This window comes from Symphalangus syndactylus, chromosome 7, assembly GCF_028878055.3.
Source record: "Symphalangus syndactylus isolate Jambi chromosome 7, NHGRI_mSymSyn1-v2.1_pri, whole genome shotgun sequence".
In the NCBI taxonomy this organism is placed as follows: Eukaryota; Metazoa; Chordata; class Mammalia; order Primates; family Hylobatidae; genus Symphalangus; species Symphalangus syndactylus.
The window spans coordinates 140,403,566-140,430,661 of record NC_072429.2 but is presented as its reverse complement, the minus strand read 5'-3'; the positions used below and the strand labels follow the sequence as shown (position 1 = coordinate 140,430,661).

General features: G+C 53.2%; 1 protein-coding gene and 1 pseudogene across 9 annotated transcripts in view; both read left to right on the top strand.

Annotated features, from left to right (window-relative positions):
• Nucleotides 1-27,096, top strand: part of LOC129486869 (maestro heat-like repeat family member 5) — a 78,941-nt gene that overhangs the window by 17,126 nt on the left and 34,719 nt on the right. For 6 of the 9 annotated variants that reach the window (XM_055287416.2, XM_055287415.2, XM_055287418.2 and 3 more), the window contains exons 3-14: nt 666-811; nt 1,212-1,340; nt 5,319-5,478; nt 6,995-7,047; nt 16,235-16,342; nt 16,656-16,772; nt 17,354-17,473; nt 17,916-18,062; nt 22,436-22,531; nt 23,843-23,947; nt 25,633-25,768; nt 26,061-26,227. In XM_055287416.2, the coding sequence (XP_055143391.1) occupies nt 666-811; nt 1,212-1,340; nt 5,319-5,478; nt 6,995-7,047; nt 16,235-16,342; nt 16,656-16,772; nt 17,354-17,473; nt 17,916-18,062; nt 22,436-22,531; nt 23,843-23,947; nt 25,633-25,768; nt 26,061-26,227 (1,484 nt within the window). Of the gene's footprint in view, nt 1-665; nt 812-1,211; nt 1,341-5,318; nt 5,479-6,994; nt 7,048-16,234; nt 16,343-16,655; nt 16,773-17,353; nt 17,474-17,915; nt 18,063-18,785; nt 18,911-19,191; nt 19,272-20,516; nt 20,740-22,435; nt 22,532-23,842; nt 23,948-25,632; nt 25,769-26,060; nt 26,228-27,096 lie in introns of all 9 variants that reach the window. The other 3 variants (XM_055287410.2, XM_055287412.2, XM_055287417.2) reach the window with 3 other exon arrangements.
• LOC129486872 (large ribosomal subunit protein uL22-like) lies at nt 10,783-11,390 on the top strand (annotated as a pseudogene).

Sequence of the window (27,096 nt, the reverse complement as noted above, 5' to 3'; positions counted from 1 at the left end):
GCAGAGAACCCTGCACACCCGGCTTGGCCTCTTCATGCCTCCTGAGGCACCATCCAAAGCCCAAATAATGCCCCACCTCACCCTACACCTCACCCTCTGCTATCCTCCCACTCCGTTTCACACCTCGGAACCGCAGTCCAGGCCTGGCCCCTCCCTTATTCAAACACCATTGAATGCTGGATGACTGGATGGATGGTGAAAATCCTTCATGAATGGATGGGGGGATGGAGGGATGAATTCATGAGTGGGTGGGTGGGTGAATAAATTTACGAATAGATGGATGTTGGGTGGATGGGCAGGTAGATGAATGGAAAGATAGATGAGCAGGTGGATTAGTAGATGGAAGGATGGACAGATAGAACGTGTGGGTGGATAGACAGATGGCTGGATGGACAGGTGGATGAGTGGATGATGGGCAGATAGGAATATGAATGGTGAGTTAGGGCGTGCTCATGCACCTGCACTCCTGCTCCTTACCTATGTTGAACCCCAGAAAGTCCATCTGGACAGTCAAGAGGTCCTGGACTTCTCATACATCCATTCCCCAGTTCTCACTTTCAGAGCACTCCTTCCATCCCCAAACCCACCTGCCTGCCTGCCCAGCCTTGCTACCACAATGTGAGCTACCCACAGCCTGCTCATACGTGCCTTCTTGCCAACCTTAGCCACCTGCTTCAAGATGCTGCAGGACATGAACAGTGCCGACCCCTTCCACTTGAAGTACATCATCAAGAAGATCAAGAACATGGCTCATGGCTCTCCCAAGATGGTGATGGAAACCATCCACGACTACTTTATAGACAACCCAGAGGTGGGGACAGCTTGGGCCACTGGGGCAGGCACAGGGGGCAGAGGGGGAGGGTGGGACCCCAAGGTGGGCTCAAACCCTAGATCCTGCCTAGAACAGCTACATGGCTTGGGGCAAGTCTTGATTTCCTCATATGTCAAATGGGCCAACTGGGGAGGGAGAAAAGTGGACCCGCATGCATTGACCACCTTCGGAATGTGCTCATGAGGTGGCGATCCTGACCCTCACAGGTGGGGAAACTAAGGTGTAGGGAGGCCAAGGGATTTACCTGGAGTCATAGAACCATGAAGTGGTAGAGAGAAATGGCTCCTCTCACACCCCTCCCCATCCACGCCCCTGCCCACATCTCCCACACGATCTGACCTGATCTGTCCCCAAGCCACCATTGCTCTGCCATCCACAGATCTCCAGCAGGCACAAGTTCCGGCTGTTCCAGGCCCTGGAGATGGTCATCAGGGCCAGTGACGTCCTGGAGGAGACCTGGGAGAAAACCTTCACACGGCTGGCCCTGGAGAACATGACCAAGGCCACGGTGGGCCTCCCCTCCCACAGAAAGTGGGGCCAACCCCCCACGGGTTCTGGGAATGCCAGCGGCTGCCCCAGGGACCCAAGTGATGCTGGGCATGCCCAGCCTTGTGGCTTACCAAGCAATTTCCATCCAGTGACTTGCGTTCTTACCCCCAGCCCCTTCAGCAGGACACTCACACTTTTCCATCTCACTTTCCCATTTCAGGAAGCTGAGGCTCAAGAGAGCACTGCTTGTCTAAAGCCAAGGGGCTCGTAAGTTGGGGGCCCTCTCCCCAAAGGAGGTCTCTCCCTGAAGCAGGCTATGGTTCCCCTCTGCACTGCCTTCCTCACCATTGCATGGCAGCTGCCTGCAGCCCAGCCTCTGGAAGGCCTGCTGCGAGTCTAATCCAGTCTGCAGGCTGTAACTCTGCCCTTGGCCTCCACCTTCTGGGTTCCTGCTTGATGGAGACTTGGGGGTCTGGACCTGAACTGCCCCACCCACCCCACCCACCCCTGCAGCTTGCAGTCTAAAAGCCAGCCCTAGCCACCAACAGTCTCCACTCCAAGAGCTTAGGAGCAGGTGGCTTAGACTGACTAGGCCAGGGCGGCCCCAGGGGACACCTCAATACACACACACACTGGGGCGCCCCACAAAGCAGGAGTAGACACCATTTACCCTCTGTGTGGTGCCAAGTCTTAATTCATGTGATTGTGCAGGAGGCAAAGGCCACCGAAAGGTCTTTAATACTCAAAGCTCCCCCCAAAGTGAGAGGCACAGTGAGAGGCACAGCACACCCCACAGGGCCACACAGGCCAGTCCCACGCAGGGGTCAGGAAGCAGACAGAGGGACCATCTGAACATACCTTCAGGGCCACGGTGGTGGGAAGTAACGAAGCAGAAACATCCCCTAGGAGCTACGGGGACACAGGCAGGCCGGGGGCATTGTAATGGGACTTCCATGCTCCCCAAAAGATATAAGCAGCTTCAGCTACTCACCTGGCCCTATGATTCAACAAACTCAAGGAGAGGTTATTTGGAATAACAGACATCAAACAGCCAGCACAGGGCCTACAAGCATGGTCAACACAACCTCCACACAGGGGTTTGTGGCCCCATTTACGGATGGAGAGGCTAGAGCCCAGAGCCTTAGGGACTGGCCTGCAATCACAGCCCAGCTGGTGGGTGGCAGGTGGGACATGCCCCTGTGCTCCCCCAGAGAAGTGAATGAGGCCACCCTGGGTGCGAGAGACAGCAAAACGGGAAGCAAGGGCCCTGTCCACCTATTTCTTTTTTCCACCTCATTTCTTTTTCTTTTGGAATCCTATGCACGTGTTTGTCACACTCACCACTGCGAAGTCCGTCAGGCGTCTCTGCAGTTTACAGATTGACGATCCGAGGGAGGTGGGGGAGGCGAGGGCTTCCGGACGCTCTCAGGGGTGTGGTCTGGCCTCAGCCTCCCTGAGGGTGGACAAGACCCTCCTGGGGCTTCATGAGGAGGGGCCCCTGCACGGAGTCTGGCATGAACGAGACCAGGACTGGTCTACATTTTCTGCTTCTGAACACAGTGCAGCCCTGCTCCAGCCCCCAGAGTAAGTGGACACTTGTGTGGGTCCTACCCACCCCCTAGGACACAGAGGGACACTTGTGTGGGTCCTACCCGCCGCCTAGGACACAGAGGGGCATCAGGCACTCTGTCACCTAGGTCAGGACCAGCCGAGTATGGACAAGCTTCCAGCACAGCATAGAGCTTGGCGTCAGTGGGGACTGGCCTGGGCCCGCACTCCTGTTGCCCTGCTCTGGTGGGAGACTGTGTTTCCTACACCCTAAGTCTCCCCTTTCCCGATTTACTTTCTTAAACCGGAGACAGACTTCGGCTTCTTGGAGGTGCTTCTTGGGGAAGGGCTTTAGGGAAGTTGGGAGGGTCTCTTGTCTCTCAACCTCTGAAACTGGAGTGGCGGTGGAGGGGGCTGAAACTAAAGGTGACGTGGTTTTAGAAGTAGTTGAGTCCCTAGATGTACCTCCCACACTCTGCACACGTGAAGGGAGCTGGTCCTTTCCCACCCCAGCAAGACTCTGGGGGCTCGGTCTCTGGAGGGGGCAGATGAGTGTCTCTACCCAGGGGTTGCCAGGCCCGTAAGCTCCAGGAATACTCACTTCCCAGGCCTCTAGGCAGAGCCCCTAGGTGAGCGTCTCCCTGGGACTCCTCAGAGCGTAGAAGGGAAGATGGAGAGATGCTGACATAGCTGGGTGAGGGTGGCAGCAGTGGGCTCACCTGGTCACTGTATGGTGGAACCAAGGGCTCAGGTAGCCAGATGGAAAGGTTTTGAGCCTGTGCATTTCCAGAAATCTCTGGATTCGATTTCACACTGGACTGTGGGTTGGCAACCGCTGTCCATTGTCCTCTGGCCCTCGTGGCTGTTGAGGATCCAGAGCCACTCTGAACCGTGATCCTTCACACGCGACCTGATGTCTGCTGCGGGGCTCGGGCTTGTGGAGTCTTTGCCCTGCCCATTCCGCAGGAGTGGAACTCACCCTGGGTCCAGCGTTAGCCACCAAGCTTTGTGGTCACGTATCCTTTCCATCTGGCTACCTGAGCCCTTGGTTCCACCATACAGTGACCAGGTGAGCCCACTGCTGCCACCCTCACCCAGCTATGTCAGCATCTCTCCATCTTCCCTTCTACGCTCTGAGGAGTCCCAGGGAGACGCTCACCTAGGGGCTCTGCCTAGAGGCCTGGGAAGTGAGTATTCCTGGAGCTTACGGGCCTGGCAACCCCTGGGTAGAGACACTCATCTGCCCCCTCCAGAGACCGAGCCCCCAGAGTCTTGCTGGGGTGGGAAAGGACCAGCTCCCTTCACGTGTGCAGAGTGTGGGAGGTACATCTAGGGACTCAACTACTTCTAAAACCACGTCACCTTTAGTTTCAGCCCCCTCCACCGCCACTCCAGTTTCAGAGGTTGAGAGACAAGAGACCCTCCCAACTTCAAACAGTGGGGGACGGTGCCGTGTGGGTGAGCTGGCCGCTTGGCCTCTGCTCCATTAGCCTACACATGGTCTCCAGGCCCCTTGCCTACCTGCTTCCCGCTTCCACTGTGCAGTTGCTATTGTCCTTTTTAAAAAATCTCCTAAATGTAGTGTGAGCTGAAGTAGGTTTTTTGAAAGAGCAAAATCAGATTCAGTCACCATCTTCACAAGAAGCCCCCATAACCATACTTTCCATAAGTTATAAATGATATATCTATTTCATGCGATGATTCAAGCTGCATGGCAGGGCTCAGACACCCCCACTTTCAGACGCCCCCAAGTGCAGGCAGGCCCTCCTGTTCACCTGCCTCAGAGCCACAGAAGCTGCCTTATGGCTCCCATGAAGACAGATAAAAGAGTAGAATTCAAAATTGCAGCAAGATCTAAAGGGATACCCACAGGCTTGTTGAGAAAGGTCCCAGGTGTGACCACATAGAGCCAGGCTCCGGGACCCATGTGGTTCCTTCCTGCTGAAGATGCCCCTCCACTGGACAGTGGGGGCTTGGCCAGGGTCAGGGAGGCCAGGGACCCAGTCAGCGGGGCTGTGCCCTTGAGCAGCTGACACCCTGGCTCTCCTGGACAGGAACATCGCCTCTGGTTCTGAATTCATGGTGAAAGATGTGACATTGTCCTGAGCCGCCAGGAGCTCAGGAGGAGAGGGGATGTGGGCTGGAGGTTTCAGGATGAGTGCGCTGAACCCAGGCCTTGGAGCAGGCTCTAAGTGGGAGTGGAGGTGCAGGCAGGCACACAGCGTGAGCAAGGGCTCAGAGGTAGGGAGGAAGAGGAGGAGGTGTTCCGGCAATGGACGCAAAGCAGGAAGGCCTCAGGCTCCCTCAGCCTCAGTTTTCTACCAAAAGAAACATGGGCTGTGGCCGCCGTCCTGCCCCTCAAACCAGCCCTGGCATGTGAAGACGCGAGGTCTCGTAACACGCCGCTCTTACTCTACCTCCCGCCCTGCCTGCTCCCACCCCACCCCAGGAGCTGGAAGACATATACCAGGACGCGGCCAGCAACGTGCTGGTGGCCATCTGCAGGCACTCGTGGCGGGTGGTGGTGCAGCATCTGGAAACGGAGCTGCTGACGGGCGTCTTCCCACACCGCAGCCTCCTCTACGTGATGGGCGTCCTGTCCTCCAGCGGTATGCCGGGCGCCAGTTTGCGGACAGGGCGGTGTGCGTCACGGAGGGTGATCCAAGAGGTGGCTCTAAGGGTCCACACGGGCAGGGTACAGGGGCTGCACGTCACTTGTGCACCATGAGGTAGCTTCGTGCCCGGCAGCAACAGGCTGCTGCCCCAAGGAACCCCATTGCCCACCACCCCTCAGAGGGCCCAGACCGTGCTCAGGACCTCCCTGGAAAGAGTGACACCAGGCCCAGCCATGGCAGCCCCTCTGATGGCTCACCCACTCCTGCTGTCAGTATTGCAACAGCTGGACCTGGGTGGAGCCAGGATGACAGAGGAGGTCCCAGGAGGTGGCCCAGGACAGGTGTGAGGCTGGCACATGGCGGGGCAACTCCACCACCAGCTGCTGCATCTGTCTCCTCCCTTGGTCACACAAGGCAGGTGGGCACGCCTCCCCTGGAAGATGAAGAGATGGAGCTCAGAGAGGCAGCATGACCGGCCAGGGCCACTCCCAGCCTGTCACAGCCGGCAGTGTCTGGGCCCTGGGTCCACCATAGCTGCTGCCTCCAAGCTGCGGGAAGGGCCGGCCCAGACAGTGGGGCCTCTGAGGACCCCAGAGGAAGGACATTCGGGGATCTGCTGACACAAAATAGCGAACACTTACTGAGCACCTACCTAGTGCCAGGCCCCCAGTCACACAGAGGCGAGGGCCAGCCTTCATTCATTCACTCATTCATTCACAAGCATATGCTGCTGCACTTCCCACTGGGAGATGCAGGACTGCCTTGAGGGCAGCTAGGGGAGCCCAGAGAGGAGAGGGACCAGCTGTCCTGGGGCCATCAAGGAGGGCTTCCTGGAGAAGGCAGCCAGTATAGGCCACATCTACAGGGATGCATAGGAAGGTGAGGAGGGACACTCCCTCTGCCAAGGGCCTTGAGGAAGAGTTGGTCGGCAGCCACAGTGAGGGACGGGGTTGGAGTGTGGCAGGGCCTGTGACCTACAGGGAGGCCCAGGCCCAGCAGGGGTGTTTGGACCCTAAGACCTGGGGTGAAGCAGGACCTGCTCGGCTTGGCCTTGCACCCCCCACCCCAGGATTAGCAGGCTGGGTGGAGATCCCTCTGCACCTGGGGGTACTGCTGAGGCTGCCAGATCCCTCCCCAAAGCAGCCTCTCCGTCTGGGGTAGGTCCCAAAGTTCCCGAAAAGCTCTCCAGTCTCACAATGCCTCCCTCCCAAAGGCTTATTTTCCCACTCTTGAGGGGCCATGCTTGGTAGCGCCCCTCCATTCACCATGAGTGAGCCCGAGGCCCAGAGAGGGAGCCCAGCCTGCCTGAGGCCACACAGTAAGAGCAGCTGGGCCGCAAGCCCACCCCAGCTCTCTGAACCCAGAGCCAAGCCCGGCTCACGTCCCTCCAGCTCCCACGCTCCACAGAGCTAGGGCAGACAGAGGCTAGCAGCATCAGCCTGGGCCAGCACTAAAGGCTGGAGAAGACGGGTGTTAGACAGGGCCCTGTGACCCATCCCTCCTCCCACAGAGGAGCTCTTCAGCCAGGAAGACAAGGCCTGCTGGGAAGAGCAACTGATCCAGGTAGGGAAAGAGCCCAGCTCCCAGCCACCAGGCCTTCCGTGGGGGCAACAGGGGAGAGGCAGCAGGATGGGTGCCTGGGAGGAGGGGTAGGGGGAAGGAGGGAGGAGGAAGGGAAGGCAGACAGAGAGAGAAGGGGAGGGGAGGGAGGAAGAGAAGGTAGTGGGGAGACAGGGAGGATGGGAGGAAGGGGGAATGTCAGGGAGGAAGGAGGGAGGAATGAGAGGGAGGGGGAACAGGAAGAGGAGGCAAGAAGAGGGGATTGAGGGGGAGGGAGGAATATGGGGGAACAAGAGGGAGCAGGGAGGGAAGGAGGGACGGAGGCCCCTACTCTGCAGATGAGCACACAAGTCTGGAAAAGAGAGGGGACTGCAGTCACAGGGCCAGTCACTTCGGCACTGGGATTGGGGAGGGGACCACAGTCACAGGGCCGGTCACTGAGGCGGTGGGATTCAAACCTTGGTCTCCACATGCCTGGCACAGAGCACATACCCAATGCACTCGGCCGGTGCTGTTGCCCGGGAAAGCAGGAAGCAGGTTGGGGTGAACAGAGGGAGCCCCAGCCCAGAAGCAGAGTCCATGCAGGCCCATCCCTGAACACACACCCGAGTGAGTGAGGGGCTGGCATGGCTGAGCGAAGGGACACGAGACCCCTGCCCCCTGGATCCAAGTCCATATTCAACCAATCACCACTCTGTGACCTGGGGGGACCCACTTCACCCCTCGGTCCCTTAGTTTCCTCATCTGTCAAATGGGAATCCAAGCACTTCACTCAAATGGTGGGTATGATGAGTATACGAGGTCATCCGTGGAAAGTGTCAGGCACCGTGCCAGTGACGCAGGAAGCCCTCGCTAATGTCATTATTGTCCTATGGTAAGAGCTGTAGTGGTAGTGACAGGAGCAGCAGTGGTGGCGGCAGGAGAATACTTGGAATGGAATGGCATCCTGTAGAAATAGCATCAGCAGCAACACAAGCAATTAATAGAACAAGAAGACAAAAAGTTACCGAGGATAGAGAAAACTTGAACAATACATTAACCAAATTCATCTAATAAAGTGCAAACAAAATATTCGCGAGGGGGTGTGAGGAGAAATGGGGATGGTTAATGGGTACAAAAAATAGGAAGAATGAATAAGATCAGGGTGACTATAGTCCATTATTTAATTGTAGATTTAAAAATAACTGAAAGAGGCTGGGTGTGGTGGCTCACCCCTGTAATCCCAGCACTTTGGGATGCCAAGACGATCAGATCACTTGAGGTCAGGAGTTCAAGACCAGCCTGGCCAATATGGCGAAACCCCATCTCTACTAAAAATACAAAATCAGCCCAGCGTCGTGGCACCCTCCTGTAATCCCAGCTACTCGGGAGGCTGATATGGGAGAATCGCTTGAAACCAGGAAGCAGATGCTGCAGTGAGCCGAGACCATGCCACTGCACTCCAGCCTGGGCAATAGAGCAAGACTCCATCTCAAAATAAAATAAAATAACTAAAAGATGGCCAGGCACAGTGGCTCATGCCTGTAATCCCAGCACTTTGGGAGACTGAGGCCGGCGGATCTCCTGAGGTCAGGAGTTCAAGGCCAGCCTGCCCAACATGACGAAACCCCGTCTCTGCTAAAAAATACAAAAATTAGCTGGGCATGGTGGCATGCACCTGTAGTCCCAGCTACTTGAGAAGCTGAGGCAGAGAACTGCTTGAACCCTGGAGGTGGAGGTTGCCATGAGCCGAGATCGTGCCATTGCACTCCAGCCTGGGCAAAAGAGTGAGACCCCATCTTAAAAAATAATAGTAAAATAAAGTAAAAGACTATAATTGGATTGTTTGTAACACAAAGGATAAATGCCTGAGGTGACGGATACCTTATTTACCCTGATGTGATTATTGCACATTGTACGCCTGTAGCAAAATATCCCATATACCCCATAAATTTATATACATACTATATACCCACAAAAATTAAAAATATTACATTTTTTTTAAAATTCGCCAAGATAGACCATATGCCGGGCCATATATCAAGTTTCAACAAATTTATAACAGCTGATATCAAACAGAGTACATTCTCTGATCAAAATACAAATTAGAGTCCAATATAAAATACATCTGGAGAAACTTCAAATCCTTGGAAATTAAACAACACATTTCTAAATAATCCATCAGTCAAAAAAGAAATCACAAGGAAAATTAGAAAATATTTTGAACTGAATGATAATGAAACGTAACATATGAAAATCGGGATGCGATAAAAAGCAATACTTAGAAGGAAATTTATATTTTAATGCCTATATTAGGAAAGAAAAAAGGTATAAAATCAATTATCTAAGCCTCTATTTTAAGAAGCTAGCCAAAAAATGAGCAGAAAATAAACTTAGAGTAAGGAGAAGGAAGGAATAACAAAAACTAGAGCAGAAATCAAAGAAACAAAAAGAGATAAACAGAGAATGACTAGAACCAAAAGATCAATACACTGAGCCAGATGCCATGGCTTATGCCTGTAATGCCAGCTACTCTGGAGGCTGCGGCAGATGGACTGCTTGAGGCCAGGAGTTCAAGACCAACCTGAGCAACGTAGTAAGAACCTGTCGCGGCCAGGTGCGGTGGCTCACGCTTATAATCCCAGCACTTTGGGAGGCCGAGGCGGGCAGATCACGAGGTCAGGAGATCAAGACCACAGTGAAACCCCATTTCTACTAAAAATACAAAAAATTAGCTGGGCGTGGTGGCGGGCGCCTGTAGTCCCAGCTACTCGGAGAGGCTGAGGCAGGAGAATGGCGTGAACCCGGGAGGCGGAGCTTGCAGTGAGCCGAGATTGCGCCACTGCACTCCAGCCTGAGCGACAGAGCAAGACTCCGTCTCAAGAAAAAAAAAAAAAAAAAGAACCTGTCGCTAAAAAAACTTACATTAGGGTTGAATATGAGATTTAAGAAAAAAAAAAAAAAAAACACTTCTAAAAATTAGCCAGGCATAGTAGCTTATACCTGTAGTCCAGCTACTCATGAGGCTAAAGGCAGAAGGATCACTTGAGCCCGGGAGTTCAAGGCTGCAGTGAGCTAGGATCAAACCACTGCACTCCAGCCTGGGCAACAGAGCAAGGCCAATCTCTGTTTAAAAAATGATAAATAAATAAGTAAATTGATAAACCCCCTCACTAGACTGATCAAAAAGAGAGAAGACACAAAATACCAACTTCAGAAAGGAATAAGGAACACTACACATCCTTCAGACATTAAAAATTATAATGAAATATTCAATAAATTAGATAATTTAGATTGAATAGACAAATTCTCTAAAAAACACGTTACCAAACTGACATAAGAAGAAACAAAAAATGAATAGTCCTATATCTATTAAATAAATTGAAATCATAATTTAAAACATTCTCACTAAGAAAACTTCAAGCCCAGACACTTCACTGTGAATTCTATCAAAAAGTTAAAAAAGGAATCCTCCTGCCATCGCAGCCATCCTGGCTTCGGGGGCACCGGTCTCCAGGCCCCCGGGAGGAGAACTCCCAGGGCTACTAAATCCTCACTGGAGGCGGTGGTTTCTTATGCGGGAGGACGTGGCGGAGGGCCTGACTTTGGGAGCCGGGGGCTGGTCGGCCTCTGAGGTCCTCAGAGGGACCGTGATGGGCGGGAATGGGGACGACTGGGCTCCTCCACTGGTGGGGGCGCCGGCCTGCCGTGGGGCGTGGGGCACGGGCCACCTGTGGTCCTTGCGGACTCCAGATGTCCAGTGTCTATTGGTAATCTGTGAAAATGGTTCGCTATTCGCTTGACCCGGAGAACCCCATGAAATCATGCAAATGAAGAGGTTCCAATCTTCGTGTTCACTTTAAGAACACTCGTGAAACTGCTCAGGCCATCAAGGGTATGCATATATGAAAAGCCACGAAGTATCTGAAAGATGTCACTTTACAGAAACAGTGCGTACCATTCCGACGTTACAATGGTGGAGTTGGCAGGTGTGCGCAGGCCAAGCAGTGGGGCTGGACACAAGGTCGGTGGCCCAAAAAGAGTGCTGAATTTTTGCTGCACATGCTTAAAAACGCAGAGAGTAATGCTGAACTTAAGGGTTTAGACGTAGATTCTCTGGTCATTGAGCATATCCAAGTGAACAAAGCACCTAAGATGCGCCGCCGGACCTACAGAGCTCAAAGTCGGATTAACCCATACACGAGCTCTCCCTGCCACACTGAGATGATCCTTACAGAAAAGGAACAGATTGTTCCTAAACCAGAAGAGGAGGTTGCCCAGAAGAAAAATATATCCCACAAGAAACTGAAGAAACAAAAACTTATGGCAAGGGAGTAAATTCAGCATTAAAATATATGTAATTAAAAGGAAAAAAAAAAGTTAAAAAAAGAAATGGTACTAATTCTATACAAATGTTTTCAAGAAAATAGAGGAGGAAGGAATAACTTCCTAAATCATTTTATGAGGGCTACACAACCCAAAGACATTACAAAAAGAGAAAGAAAACTAAAGACCAATATATTTTACGAAAATAGACTCAAAAATAGTTTTGTGTTTTTTTTGTTTTTTTTTGAGACAGAGTCTCGCTCTGTTGCTGGAGGCACATGCCAGGCTGCAGTGGCACAATCTCGGCTCACTGCAACCTCCACCTCCCGGGTTCAAGTGATTCTCCTGCCTCAGCCTCCCAAGTAGCTGGGACTATAGGCACATGCCACCATGCCCAGCTAATTTTTGTATTTTTTTCTTTTAAAGTAGAGATGGGGTTTCACCATGTTGGCTAGGATGGTCTCAATCTCTTGACCTCATGATCTGCTCGCCTCAGCCTCCCAAAGTGCTGGGATTACAGGCATGAGCCACCACACCTGCCTGAAAATAGACTCAAAAATCTTAACAAAATATTAACAAATTGAATAAAAGGATAACACACTATGATCAAGGAGGTTTTATCCCAGGGACACAAGGTCAATTTAACATTTGAAAAGCAGTAAGTGCAATTCAACACATTAACAGAATAAAGTAGAAAAAGTTTGGACATATTTATAAAAAATCATGTGGAAAAAGCATCTGACAGAATTCAATACCTGTCCATGATAAAAGCTCTCAACAAACTAGGAGTAGAAGGAAACTGCCTCAATGTGACAATGGACATCTAAAGCTACAGTTAACACAATTAATGATCAAAGACCAAACCCTTTCCCACTAAGATCAGGAATAAAGCAAAGGTGTCCTTTCTCTCCACTTCCACTCAACATTACACTGAAGTTGCTAGCCAATGCAATAAGGTAAGAAAAAGGAGAAGGGAAAAAAGACATAGAGATTGCAATTGAAAAAGTAAAACTATCTCTTTTGTAGACAATGTGACTATATACATAGAAAATCTTACAGAATCATATTTAAAATTCTAGAACTAATAATTACTAATACTTGGATGTAGCAAGATCTCAGGATACAAGATCGATATACAAAAATCTATTGAACTTCTATATACTGGTGACAAATAATTAGAAAATAAAATTTTTCTTAAAAAATGACATTTTCAGCAGCATTAAAGATATAAAAGACTCAAAGATAAATGCAACAAAATATATGCAATATTGTTACAAAGCATTGCAAACAGAAATTAAAACAACCCTTAAAAAATGGAGACATATGGTGTTTGTGGACAAAATGATTGAATAATGGTAAGATGTCAATTCTCCCACAATTGATTTGTAGATTGAATGCAATGCCAATCAATCTCAGAAAACTGTATTGCAGGATTAAATATAAGCTATAGAATAAATTTTTATAAAGAAATTTTAAAGAACCTAGAATAGCCAAAACAATTATGAAAAAGAAAAAAGTTGCAAGGAATCTTCTACTTGATTTCAAGACTTACTATAGGGCTACAGCAAACAAGACATGAGGCATTGGCATAGGTTAAATAGATAAATCCACTGAACAGAATAGAAAATCCAATAACAAACCACACGTAAACAGTTGATCGATTTTTTAAAAAAAAGATATCAAAGCAGTTCAATGGGGAAAGTCTTATAAACTATTTCATCTATGTAAGAAAAAAAGTGAACTTTAGTGCCTAGTTCAAACCATTTGCAAATATTAATTAGAGATGGAGCCAAAGCCTAAACTATAAAAGGTAAAACTCAAAAGTGTCTAGAAGAAAACATGGGAGAAAATCTTGCCAGCCTTAGGGTAGCTAGATATTTCTCAGGGCTCAGAAAGTAATCATCATAAAGACAAAAAAAAAAGATGTTAGATTTCATCAAAATTAAAAAGTTTCATCAACTGATAATGCTAAGAAAATAAAAGGCAAGCCACAGACATGGAGAAAATATTCACAAACTGGAAAAGAGGCTATATCCAGAATAAATAAAGAACTTGTATAACTCAGTAAGCAAAAGACAAAGAGGTCAATTTTTTAAACGAGCAAAACATCCACAATGCACCTCAGGAAGGAAGACATCTCGATGCCCAATAAGCAAGTGAAAAAACGATCAGCGTCGTTAGTCCTCAGGGAAGACTCAGTTAAAACCACAAGGAGCCACCTCCACGTCTCTGCTGAGGACACGCAGGTGAAACAAGGACCACAACAGACATTGGCAAGGACGTGGAGCCAGCAGAACGTTGAGGGCGGGATGGGAAAATGGCACAACCTCTTTGGAAAACTGACATTTTCTTCTGAAGTTAACGTATGACTCAGCGATCCCACTTTTCGGTATTTTACTCAAGACATGTGAAAACATCCATACACAAAATTACTTCTACAAAAATGGTCATAGCAGCCTTATTCATTCTAGCCTCAAACTGTAAACAACCCAGACGGGCAGAATACTGCACATCCCCCTGAAAACATCTAAAGTCAATCATCTAAGTGTCCATCTCAGGAAACTAGAGAAGGATCAAGTTAAACCTGAACCAGGCAAAGGAGATGAAATAACAAAAGTTAAAATAGAAAAAGAGGAATGACCTTGCGGCACATGCAACGACATAGATGAATCTCAAAAACATGCTGAGTGAAAAATTCCAGACACAGAAGATCACAGACTGCCTGCTTCCAATTACATGCAATTCTAGAAAAGGCCAAACTCATCGGCAGGGAAATCAGAACAGTTTTGTAGTGATGGAGCTTAACCAGGAAGGGGCATGAGAGAGCTTTTCGGGGTGGTGGCAAATGTTCTATATCCTGAGAGGATGTGAATTATGTGGGCTGGATTCATGAGCTCTACAGTAAAGATCTGTGCACTTCATTGTGTGTTAAAATACCTCAATTTTTTAAATACTTAAAACTTTAAAAATCTGGGGAAGAGATGTGCTTCAAAATTCAGAATATTTTAGATTTTTTAAAAAGTAATATGATATACACGCTGTATGTTCCAAGAACATCCTTAGCAGGGTCTGGGCAGATGTAGAATGAAATAGATTGGCATCCCTGCTACAGAAGCAAATAGTCACACCAGGTCCCACAAATCGCATCACATCAGTGCGGCTCAGTGTCTGCTATCCAATCAGAAGCAAATAGTCACACCAGGTCCCACAAATTGCATCACATCAGTGCGGCTCAGTGTCTACTATCCAGTCAGAAGGAAATAGTCACACCAGGTCCTACAAATCGCATCATGTCAGTGCGGCTCAGTGTCTGCTATCCAATGAGGTTGCTGCAAAGCTATGGGGGAAAAAATGTTTAATTTTCTGAGCTTGGGAATTTGAATTTTAGACAAGAAACTGTGGCATTGTTATATGCAGCAGTGAACAAAGACAGTAAAGGTCCGGGGGAGGGGACCTTCTGGGGGACCTCGGGGCTTCCTGGGGGGCTGGGGTTTCATGGACATTCTGCCGTCACCTGTTTTGTGGGTGAGAGAGCCCCCCAGATCCTGCTGCACCCCAGTGTTTTACAAATGGCCAGGAGGAGGTCTATGCTGGGCAGACAAGCTCGTCCAGCTTCTGCCGTAAGTGGGGGGTGGATTTCCATTCCAGGGACCAAGGGATCAACTCCAAGGAGGATACAAACGGTCCCACCTATGTCTTCTGCCCCACAAGATGTCCCCTCGTACTCATGGCATCACACATTTAGTATTCCTTTAGGATAAACTTCTAGAAATGGGGTCGCTTGGGGAAATTGTGTATATTTTCAACTTTGATATTGACATTGCCTTTTAATTGAGATTGAAAAAACCTTCCAAAAATGCAATTCCAATCAGCTTCCCACCAAAGGACACTTCCTTGCTGATAGTCAGCGTTTGACGGTTTGCCAGTCTTTAATCAAAATGTTACATTAGTTTTCATTCCTTAAGTATTAGCGAGGTTGAGTTTACAGTGCCTTCATCACGTATGTATCCCTTCATCATTTTACAATATCTTGTTTGTCATCTTCTTATCGATTTATAAAGTGTGGGTTGTTGATCTCTGATGTTAACCCTTGGCAATAGGCAGCAACAAAGATCAAAACAAAACTTTGCCTCATCTTTCCACTTAATTTATAGTAATTTTGCCAAACTAGCTTTTTTAAATGTTTATCTTCACATTTATCAATCTTTGCTTTTAAGGTTTTTGGGTTTGGGATCATAATTTTGGGGGTTGTCACCCACCCCCAAAGAATCTTGGGACCAAAAACTTTGGAAATATTGAATCACAGAATCTGGGAACACTTGAAATTGAGAAATATTGCAATCATTGTTATAAAATCACGTGATGTTAGGAACAGAACTTTCAGGACCTTATATTTGGAAGGGACAGTTCATTCATTCGATTTCTCATTCATTGATTTATAAAATTAATGGCCTATCTGCTGTGTGCCGGGTACCATGCAAGGTGCTGGGGATCCAGCTGTGAATAACCAGACAAGGCCCTGCCCTCCTGGCACCCACCGCAGAGGGTCCACCTTCAGCTGACACTCACTAATCATCTGCTATGTCGGAGACTCCTGGGTGGTGCCCGGGACACAGTCAGGACTCCACTCTGCAGCCTCCTGCTTTCCCAGCCTCACCTTGAGCTGCTCCACAGAAAGAATCTTCAGGAATGAGTTCCCTATCCCTGAGAACCATAGAACAAAGAAGAGAGCTGGGCCCTGGAGACTCGAAAGAGGGGAGGGACAAGGGGGTGATGGAATCAGGGTTCAGGATGGCCAGGGTGGGCCGGGGCAGCTAGAATCCCAGGCCCTGCTCTCAGGTAGAGGGACAGACGGCTCCAGCCCCCCATGCGCCTCTGCTGACAGATGGCCATCAAGTCAGTCCCGTTCCTGCGCACGGATGTGTGGTCCAAGGAGCTGCTGTGGACACTCACCACGCCCAGCTGGACCCCACAGGAGCAGTCCCCTGAGAAGGTGAGCCCCACCCTGCCTCCAGGAGCAGCCCCTGCCCGCCCCCTACACAGCCCCAGGGGCTCTGTCCATAGGACACCCAGGGCCCTAGAAAGAAGTTGGTGGACTTGAGGCAGGGGCAGGGCCTGGACAGCAGGACTTGAGCTGCCCCCGCTGCAGCCGCAGGCAGAGGCTTGGACAGTCCACAGCCAGGTGTTGCAGTGGCTGCAGGAGCCGAGGGAGGCCAAGCGAGCGTGGTCAGGGGCAGCTGCTCAGAGGAGGTGGCAGGCCACCTGAGGGGGGTCAAGCACAGGATAAGATGCTGCCCCTCCCACAGGCCTTCCTGTTCGCCTACTACGGGCTAATCCTTCAGGCTGAAAAAAACAGTGCCACGGTCAGGAGACACCTGCAAGCCCTCCTGGAAACATCCCACCAGTGGCCCATGCAGAGGGAGGTGAGGCCCCAGGCCCCACCCTGTCCCCACCGCCACCTGACCCTGACCACAGGCCGAGCCTGATGGCTGGTCTCACACCATGCCCTAATCCTGACCACAGCCTGAGCCTTCTCCCTGTTCTCACCCCAACCCCTGACCCTGGTCACAAACTAAGTTCTGACCTTGGTTTACAGTTGAGCCTTGACGCTGACCACAGGCTAACCCCCGACCCGTTACAGCCGTGATCTCAGCCACAGCGTAGCCCTCCTCCTCCATCTTAAACACATCTCCTCATTCCCACTCCAGCACAGCCTACTCACAGCCGGCAGTGAGGGATAATGGGCCTCCAGGGATTCACCTCTGTCCCCCGCGCCCCTCACTCCCCCCACCAGACCCCATAAGCTGTGTGTCCCCCGGCATGGGTTCAGTCACAGGTCCTGACAGAGTGGGGTGGGTGCTGGCTGCCCTGGGGCCCTGGATGAGCCCCAACCCCCTCTGGGGGACCCATTCTCCCTCAGTTTTCACTCCTGCCAGGGGAGGAGCCGGGTCCAGTCCTGGACTTTGGGGTCCCCTGATGAGTGACCATGATCCCCAACCCACAGGGCATGGCTCTGACCTTGGGGCTGGCGGCCACCCACCACCTGGATGACGTCTGGGCCGTCCTGGACCAGTTTGGCCGGAGCAGGCCCATCAGATGGAGCCTCCACAGCTTCTCCCCGAAGGTACTGGCTCAGGGGTCCTCAGAGACCAGCAGGAGGTTGGGACAGCAAGACCCCCACCCTCTGTGAAGGCCAGCCACTGGGGACTCCCAGGACACTGCCCCATTCACCCACGCCGTTCAGGTGGGTATGGGAGGGGCCCCCACAAGGAGGGGAAGGCAAGGGGCCTGGACTCCAGCCAGCTCCAGCAGAGCCGAGCGCCCCGCACACACCCCACCCTAACACCCCACCCAAACCATGGCCCTAACAAGGCCCAAGCCATCCCCCAAAGAGCCAGTCCCAGGTCCCCTGTTTTCCGACTGAGGGCCATGGAGGCCCACTGCCCCTCAGGACAGACGCCTGCCCCTAGGGTCCTGCTAGAGCTGGGCAACCACCTCCACAGCTCCCCAGAGGAGGGTAGGGCGGGGCGCTGACACTCCTCACCTGCCTGTCACTCCTCGGCCAGAACTCGGAGGACCTGCACTGGAAATGGGCCAGCAGCACCATCCTCCTGGCATACGGCCAGGTGGCGGCCAAAGCCCGGGCCCACATCCTCCCGTGGGTGGACAACATCGTGTCCAGGATGGTCTTCTACTTCCACTACAGCTCTTGGGTAGGCCCCTGGCTGCCCCTGCAGCATCCCAACACCGGCCGGTCCCCACCAAGACCAAGTCCTCCTGGACCCCAGTCCAGCCGCCCCACCGGCCTCTCAGAGCAGAGAATTCCAGGACCTCCCAAGGGCCTTGGAGCTCACCCCCATGCCCCACCCCACCCCTGGAATCATGAGGAACCAGGCCCAGCTTCCTGGTGGCCCCAGCTTCCGTCCGTCCATCCCACCAAAAGTTCTCTGGGCCTCATGATGCCTCTACCCTCACTTCTCCTAAAGCAAACCCTGGGTTTTCACTTTGGGGGTGGGGGACATGGGTATGGAGAGGCCAGGCTGACGTCCATCATGCCTTGATGACAAGCCCCTGACTCCACACTCCACACTAGGGGCCTCCAGCCCAGGTCACTGTGAGGGGCCCCGCAGGGCTGCCCCCATCCCAAAGTAGCCATATCGCTGCCCCGGGTCGCCGCTGCTGTGGCCGTGGGGCATGGGGTTGCCACATCTCAAGAGACTTACAGGCCCTCTCCCAGTGTTTAAACACTGTCAATTACAGTTTTAAACAAAACCATGCAGCCCCACCCCTTAAGAAGTGCCCCAGGTACGGCCCCGGTGGGTGGTCTCTGCTGCCCCCTTTCAGCCATGACCCTGCTGCCCCTTGGATCACAGCCTCATGCTCTTGCTCCCACTGCACACTCCGGCGCCCTGGGCACTGACCATGTCCCCCGTTCCGGGATGAGACCCTGAAGCAGAGCTTCCTCACAGCCACCCTGATGCTGATGGGTGCAGTGAGCCGGAGTGAGGGCGCCCACAGCTACAAGTTCTCCCAGACCTCCGAGCTCCTCCAGTGTCTGATGGTGCGTTCCAGGCGGGCAGCCTTCCTCAGTTTACCCCCTGCAGAAGTAGTGGGGTGGCTTTCTAGGGCATGTCCTGACCTGTCTCCAGTGGCTTTGCTCTGGTGCTCTGGCCTCCTGGTGGGGCAGCTCACAGAGGCCTCTCTGGGCGGGTGAAGGGCCAGAGCATAAACCTGTGGCTCTGGAGGATGCCGGGCACTGAGGTCTTCCCAGGGTGGGGAGACCTGGTGTTGGAAGTGGGACGGGCCAGGCCTGAGCGGCTTGGTGCCACCTGGGACTTGCAGGTTTTGATGGAGAAGGAGCCCCAGGACACTCTGTGCACGCGGAGTCGCCAGCAGGCCATGCACATCGCGTCCAGCCTCTGGTAGGCCCCTGCCTCACACAGGGCTTCCTCAGTGCCACGCAGCAGCCTCTCCACTTGGGTTTGGAGCTGGAGGGCAGCAAGGTGGAGAGGTCAGAAATGGAGCACCATTCTGTGTGCCAGGCACCATTCTGGGGTCTGAGGACCCAGCTGTGGGACAGCAGGGAACATCCCTGTTCTCTAAGAGCTGACACTTGGGGGATGGGGACAGACCGTGAGCAAACCACACATCTCAGCGACAGCTGACACTGCTACCTGAAGGCAGATGGAGCTGGGGGAGCGAGGTGGAGGGGAGGTAAGATCTTCACGGGTTGAGGGCTACAGGAGACTCTGCAAGGAGAATTGATTAACTGAATATTGGTGGACTGGGTGCCCACCACTGGCCCCATGCTCTTCTAGGCTCCAGGATACAGCCTGAGGCTGGGTTAGTCGACCCTAAAAGGGGACTTTTGGGTAAAGACCTGAAAGGGTGAGAGAGTAGCCCTGCGGTGCCCAGCTGACGGGACAGCGGGTGCAAAGGCCCTGAGGCTGGTGCGTAGCAGGGTTGCTGGAGGACCCGCAGGGGGCCAGGGTGGCAGGGCTGGAATGCATGAGGGCCCCAGGAGCCACGAGAAAGGTCGTCCAGGCTACTGCAGGGCACTGGCTCTTGCCTGAGCGAGGTGGGGCCTTCGGGGGGCGGTCACACTTGAGAAGGAATGTGTGGATCCAGTGTGGGGAGATGGAGCTTTCAAGAGAAAATGGGGGACCAGTCAGGACCCCCTAGAACAATCCAGGAGAAAAGTAACAAGTGGTCTGATTAAGAGTAAGAAGTCCTTAAATGTGGAATAAATTGTGACAGTAGAGCTGTCAGGAGCTGCTGGAGGGCTGGACGCAGCTCTCGAGGGAGGGAAAAGAATGGAGAATGTGCTGAGGCTTTGCCCAAGCAACAAGGAGGATGGCACCACAGTCCACTGTGATGGGGCGGGCTGCGGGTGCAGCTACCCTGGGGGAATGCGTCAAGATGGAGATGCTCCTTAGAGAGCATCAGGATGGTATTTAAAGCCAGAGACTGAGAGGAGAGATGGACCAGGCTATCACCTGGCTGGGATGCCCCAGCTCAAGGCCCTGCAGAGGCAGGCGGGCCAGGGAGGCGCACAAGAGTCTCTGAACAGCAGAAGGCCAGAAGTCTGCAGGGATGAAGGCAGATGCCACTCAGGGACCCTCCCCAGGCCCCAGCCTCATGCTAACAGCCCTCTGTCTTCCCAACAGCAAGCTGAGGCCCCCCATAGACTTGGAAAGGAAGTCTCAGCTCCTGTCCACCTGCTTCCGCAGCGTGTTTGCCTTGCCGCTGCTGGATGCCCTGGAGAAGCACACCTGCCTCTTTCTGGAACCTCCCAACATCCAGGTGTGGCCCATGGCTCGGGAGCGGGCAGCCTGGATGCACCAGGGCTGGGGACCTGGGGCAGTTCTTCACTGCCCTGAGCACCTACAGGTTTGCTGCGTGCTATATGCCGCAGTGTGTTTGCCCACCTGTAAAATGGGGGTGATACTAGCAGGGCCAATGGTACTTAACACTTGGCAACTGAACTGAGACACTGGGTGAGCAGTGGCATGGAGGAGCACCCTGTAAACAGTGGCACGTGTGGCCTCCCTCCCTTCCTGCCAGCCCTGAGAGCCAGCAGGAAGAGGCTGGCAAGCCCGTGCTGCCCAGCCCTGCAGGCCTTGGCCGCCATGCTATGGCAGGGTCAGGTCTGAGTTTTTGCCGAGCTCCCCAGCAGCCCAAGGGAAGCGGAGGGGAGAGAGATGAGTTCCCCAACCTTGTAGGGGTCCCTGCAACACCTGGAGTGAGTCACCTTGCCTGCAGGGTGGGCTCAGTCTCACCACACAGCTACTCAGAGGTGGTGCCGTGCCCAGGCCGTGCCCAGTCCACCCTGCCACCCCAGGAGGCTGGGGGAGGGAACTCCAGGATTGCTCTCAGCACTTGGCCAGTGCCCACCTCTTCCTGGGTTCTGTTCAGTAAAAGCCGCCCCTGCAGAGAGATGCCTGCCATTACTCATGGCCACCACTGGGTACCTGTGTGGCTCCTGGGCACAGTAACCGCGCCTGGCTTCTTGCGTGTCTGCGATCCTCAGCCTGTGGCCAGAGCCAGTGTTAACTGAGCCCCTGCTAGGTGCCAGGCCCTAGATCAGTTATCTCACCTTCCCAGCAGCGGCCCCAGCATAAAGAAATGCTCAGAGAAATGAGGCCATCTGGTGGGACAGGCAGGGTTTGAACCCCAACCCTGTCCCCCAAGGCTGAGTCCAGGCTGGAACTAGACAGACAGACACTTAGGGTGGGGTGGTGAGAGAACGAGGGTGCCCTGGGCCCAGGGCAACACAGCCCTCCAGAAGGGTGGTCCCTGGCCACACCTCAATCCCACCACAGTTCAGAATGACCCCGTTACCTGATGACACGGTGACACTGAGGCTGGCTCACCCAGGGAGTACCATCTGGTGTCTGGGGGTCCAGTGCTGGGAGCTGGGAGCACTGAGCCAGGGTTCCTGTTGACTCCAAACCCCTGCCTGCCTCCGCTCTGGCAGGTGGGGCTGGCTTCATGCCATTCTCAGTGAGGAAAGTAAGTTCAGAGAGGCAAAGTAAGTCTTCCCAGGGCACCTAGTGAGTGACCAGAGCCCCAGGGCTCTGCTCCTGGTGGGCCCTGGAAGGGAGGGTATAGCTGGGGGCATTTCTCTGGCCCTCTCCCTCCCTGAACCTGCCCAGCAAGCAAAGCAGTAAAGATTGGGAGCATGGCGTGTAAGAACCGGAACTCAGCCCACTGCATCATTGGCAGGGCCTGGGCAAAATGAAGATGCCAGCCCCTGCTTCAAACCTAAGAACCTCCAGAGCATTCACCCAGCCCAGGGACCTTTTCAGCCCGGGACCCTGGGACCACTCAGGGCACCCTCCTGTGAAGCTAGCCCTGCTAGGAATGAACTCGTCTGGGCCACTGAGACACCTGTGCCCTTGGGTGATCACCAGAGGCCTCCCCACCCAGTCCCCACATCTGCCAAATGGGGGCCATGGCGGCCCCCTCGCAGGCACGGTGGCAAGCCCCAGTGGTGAGCAGCCCGGCACATGCAGGAAGTACGCGCTCCTCAGGCCCTGTGTCCACCTGGGCGTGGCACTGCCTGACCACCCTTGTCTCTACACAGAGCCTGTACAGCAGGACCACGGAGGCGCTGGACCTCATGCTGCAAAGCCTCATCATGCAGAACCCCACCGCCGGCGAGCTGCATTTCCTGCTGTCGGTGAGGCTGCGGGGAGGCCAGTCGGCTGGGGCCGAGCGGTCCTCAGCCTATGGCCAGACTCCAAAGGAGGGCATCCCAGAGGAGACAGGGTGGGACCTGGGGGCTTCGAGTGGTCCAGGAACCAGGAGGGGTGAGAGCCACCCGCACTTAGGGATCACAGTGGTTTGGGGCACTGGGGAGGGAGAGACAGTAGGTGACCTGGTAGAAAGAGGGCTGATGGGCCAGGCACGGTGGCCCATGCCTGTAATCTCAACACTTTGGGAGGCCAAGGCGGGTGGACCACTTGAGGTCAGGAGTTTGAGACCAGCCTGGCCAACATGGTAAAACCCCATCTCTACTAAAAATACAAAAAAAAAAAAAAAAAAATTAGCCGGGCATGGTGGTGGGCACCTATAATCCCAGCTACTCAGGAGGCTGAGGCAGGAGAATTGCTTGAACCCGGGGGATGGAGGTTGCAGTGAGCTGAGATCTCACCACTTCACTCTAGCCCAGGCAAAAGAGAGAAACTCTGTCTCAGAAAGAAAGAAAGAAAGAAAGAAAGAAAGAAAGAAAGAAAGAAAGAAAGAAAGAAAGAAGAAAGAAAGAGAGAAAGAAAGAAAGAAAGAAAGAAAGAAAGAAAGAAAGAAAGAAAGAAAGAAAGAAAGAGGGCTGATGAGGGTCCCGCCCTCCCCTCCTAGAGAACTTCCCCTGCAGTGTCCCCTGAAGGGTCTCCCAAACCCGCTGCCCCCACTCCCCCTTGCCCTCCCTCACCTTGCCAGGAGGGAGACCAGAGCAGGCAATGACAGTCCCAGGGCAGGCAGAGGCCCAGGGAGGGGAGGCTGGCTCTGGCTCAGAGGTCAAGCCCAACGGGACTTCTCGCAGCCCTGGCTGAGGACTAAGGCAGCCACAGGCAGAGAAGGGAAGGGAGGGGCCCAGCAGGCAGAGGACACGCAGAGCAAAGGTGAGCAGTGCAGAGGAGCCCAGCGCGTCTTGGGCAAGTCACAGATGTGTTTCTGGGACACCACTGGGTCACAGAATCTCCAAATACCATGACCCTCATCCTACTTCAGAGTCACTAATTATACATCTAATCATATATCACCTTAATAAAGAGCTCAGATTTGCCTTAAAAACTATTTGACGTACCAGTCTCCGGATGACTTCGTAAGTGCAGCAGGCAGAGCCTAGCCCAGGATGGATGGAGCCTTAGAGAGGGGGCAAAGCCGGGGTGGGCGGGGCCTGGGCCGAGTGGGCGGGGTCTGAGCCGGTGGTGGGCGGGGACTGGGCCGAGGGCCCCGCAGAATCCTCTCCCAGATCCTGCCCGCCCCGCAGCACCTGTACACCTGGCTGGCGTCGGAGAAGGCGCATGAGCGGCAGCGGGCTGTGCACAGCTGCATGATCCTCCTCAAATTCCTGAACCACAATGGCTACTTGGACGTGAGTACGCGGTTCGCCGGTCCCACGCCCCGCACCCGCTCTGCCGGCTGGGCCTCCTGCCCTGGATCGCAAGGGCCCAGCCAGAGCCGCCCTACTCCCAGATCCTGCCAGGGTTCATAGGGTTCAAGGCCCCCTGGACACCTGCCTCCAGGACAGAGTGGATCCCTGAGTACCCGACAGCGCAGCCGGGCTCCATATTGACTGGCAGCCCAGGCAATCTCCCTCCTTGCAACTGAGGGAACAGGCAGGGAGGGGCAGGACCTGCCCGAGACCTCACAGCTGGGATCTGAAGGCAGGTCACTCTGACCCCTGACCCCTGACCCTGGAGCTAGGCACCTGTCTATGCACTTGAGGCCTTGTACAGGTGTTTCTCCTCAACGAGACCCAGCTTTTCACCTGTAAAGTGAATGGAAATGACCCCTCCCTAGAGCGATATGGTGGGGCTCAGATGGGATGGAGACCGTGAGAAGGCTGGTAAACTGTACGGCCCTGCGCCTGATTAGGGGTTCCTTGCTGCATGGAGTGGCCACCCCACCACCCTTCCGCCAGTGCAGCCCCTATCATGACATGGCTCACAGCCCTCATCTGTCGCTACTGCCCTTGAGTTGCATCAGCACATGGTCAGAGAGTGCGCTTCCGCCAGTATGAGCCCAGACCCGCGTTAAACCCGCATTAACTCCCTAGGCATACTCAGGGGGATGGGGAAATTAGTTCCTTGCCCTAATGCCTGGTGGCTGCCTGGTCTAATGAGGGCAGGAGGCAGAAGTGCTGGAAGGAGGGGGGACTGTTCTGCCAATGGAAAGACCCTGCACCCCTGGGAGGAGGAGGACAATTAAAGTGGCTTCAATTTACTCAAAATCCATTTCAACATCACAGGACTGGACCAGGGTAAGGCAAGCAAGATACTCACCTTGCACACAAAATTTACCGCAGAAACAAAAAACTCTGTAATCGAGATGATTCACGTTTTCGTGTGATGTTTTTAAAACTCAATTTGGCAAGCTATGGCCCATGGGCTGACCACCTGGTTTTGTAAATAAAGTTTTATTAAACCAGGACCAGGATGAGGGTAGGACAGGTGAGGTGACATGTAAAACCAGGGTCAGATCCTGACTTTACTTAGTTTTGAGATCTTGCTCATCGCAGAGTTTTTTGCACTTATTCTGATTTTTCTAAATATTGCATTAAAATATTACTTTTCTTTTTCTTTTTTTTTTTTTTTTGAGACGGAGTCTCGCTCTGTCGCCCAGGCTGGAGTGTAGTGGCACGATTTCAGCTCAGTGCAACCTCTGCCTCCCGGGTTCATGCCATTCTCCTGCCTCAGCCTCCCGAGTAGCTGGGACTACAGGCGCCTGCCACCATGCCCGGCTAATTTTTGGTATTTTTAGTAGAGTCAGGGTTTCACCTGGGTTTCACCTGGGTTTAGCCAGGATGGTCTCGATCTCCTGACCTTGTGATCTGCCTGCCTCGGCCTCCCAAAGTGCTGGGGTTACAGGAGTGAGCCACCGTGCCCGGCCACCTAAAATATTACTTTTCTTGCTTACTGAATGTTTTGCCCAGCCCCCAGTCCCAGCCCTGCCACACCTTTGGAGGGGTCACCTCTGATGTAGGCCGTGCTGGGTGAGTGTGTGGCAGGGCTCTGCAGGGAGGTTCGGCCATCAGTGATTCCCGTACTCTCAACACAGCCAAAAGAGAACTTCAAAAGGATTGGGCAACTGGTGGGCATACTGGGGATGCTGTGCCAGGACCCAGACAAGGCCACCCAGCGCTGCAGCCTGGAAGGGGCAAGCCATCTCTACCAGCTCTTGATGCGCCACAAAGGTGAGTTCTGTGAGTTCTGAGCACCAACTTCCACCCCAGCTGCAACCTCTGGCAGACGCACACCCACACCCCTGACCTCAACCTTGCCCCAAATTTACCCCCAAACCCAACCCAGATCTGAGCCATAACCCTGTAATGGCCTCACCCTGACCCCCACCACTCTGATCCCAGTCCCCAAACTGGGCACAGGCCTGATCCTGATTACAAATGACGCTACCCTAACCCTGCCCTGTCCCAAACTAGACCCCAAGACCACCTTTGCCCTGCCCTCACCCACCCTGTCCCTGGCCAGCAGGAGAAACTTTGCAGGCAGAATCACAGGCCCCCAAGGAGCTCTCCCAGGCTCATTCAGATGGAACCCCACTCTGGAACAGCAGAGACCAGAAGGCCACTCCCCTGAGCCCCCAGGAGATGGCAAAGAACCACATCTTCCAGCTCTGCAGCTCCCAAGTCATCAAGGTCAAAGTCCTTAGAGTGGAGGGCAGGGCAGGGGCGTGACCAGAGCACACCACATATCTGGGGAGTGGGGAGTGGTGGGTAAATGCGCTCGCTCGCTCACTCTCTCATGTTGTTGAGGTGGAGCCAGGAAGGTTTGGGGGGCCAGCACACGTTAGATGCCTACTTATTACCTATGCCAGGAGCTTCACAGACATTACCACATCCCTTCCTCAAGTTTTATAAACTGAATTGAACCAAATGATGAAGAAATTATGGCACAGGGCTGGTCAGTGACCCACTGGAATTTGATCCAGCCCCAGCTACTCCAGAACCCGTGCTCTTGGCAACTGTTGCAAGCCATTGGTGTGCTGAGGCCAGTTAGAAGTTTAGTGTGGAAAACCTCAAGCCCTAGAACCAACTCACTGTCTGTGTCCAGAAGGAAGAATACCTTACTTGGCTGCAGTTTACCCTACTAGAACCTGCCCTGAAGGCAGAGGCAGGGCCGGGAAGGAAGAGTTTCACTGAAGGGACAGCTGCTTCACCCCATGTGGTCTCTGCACACAGACCATGCGTGTCCAGCTCTGGCTCTCCCCAGACAGACAGGAGCAGTAGAAGGGAGAGGATGGGAGGGTCTGCTAATCATAGAACCATCATAGAACCACAGGGCTGAGAAGGTTCCAGCTGGAGAACAGACACTTTGTGCCTGGGTTCTGGTCCCAAGTTTGCCCCTAACTTCTAATGTGGTCTTGGATGCATGACATCTTTATCACCACCCCCACTGTCATCATCACCACCATCATTATCACCACCATCATGATCACTGTCACTGTCACCACCACCACCATTATCACCACCATCAGCACCATCACAGCCACCAGCACCAGCATCAC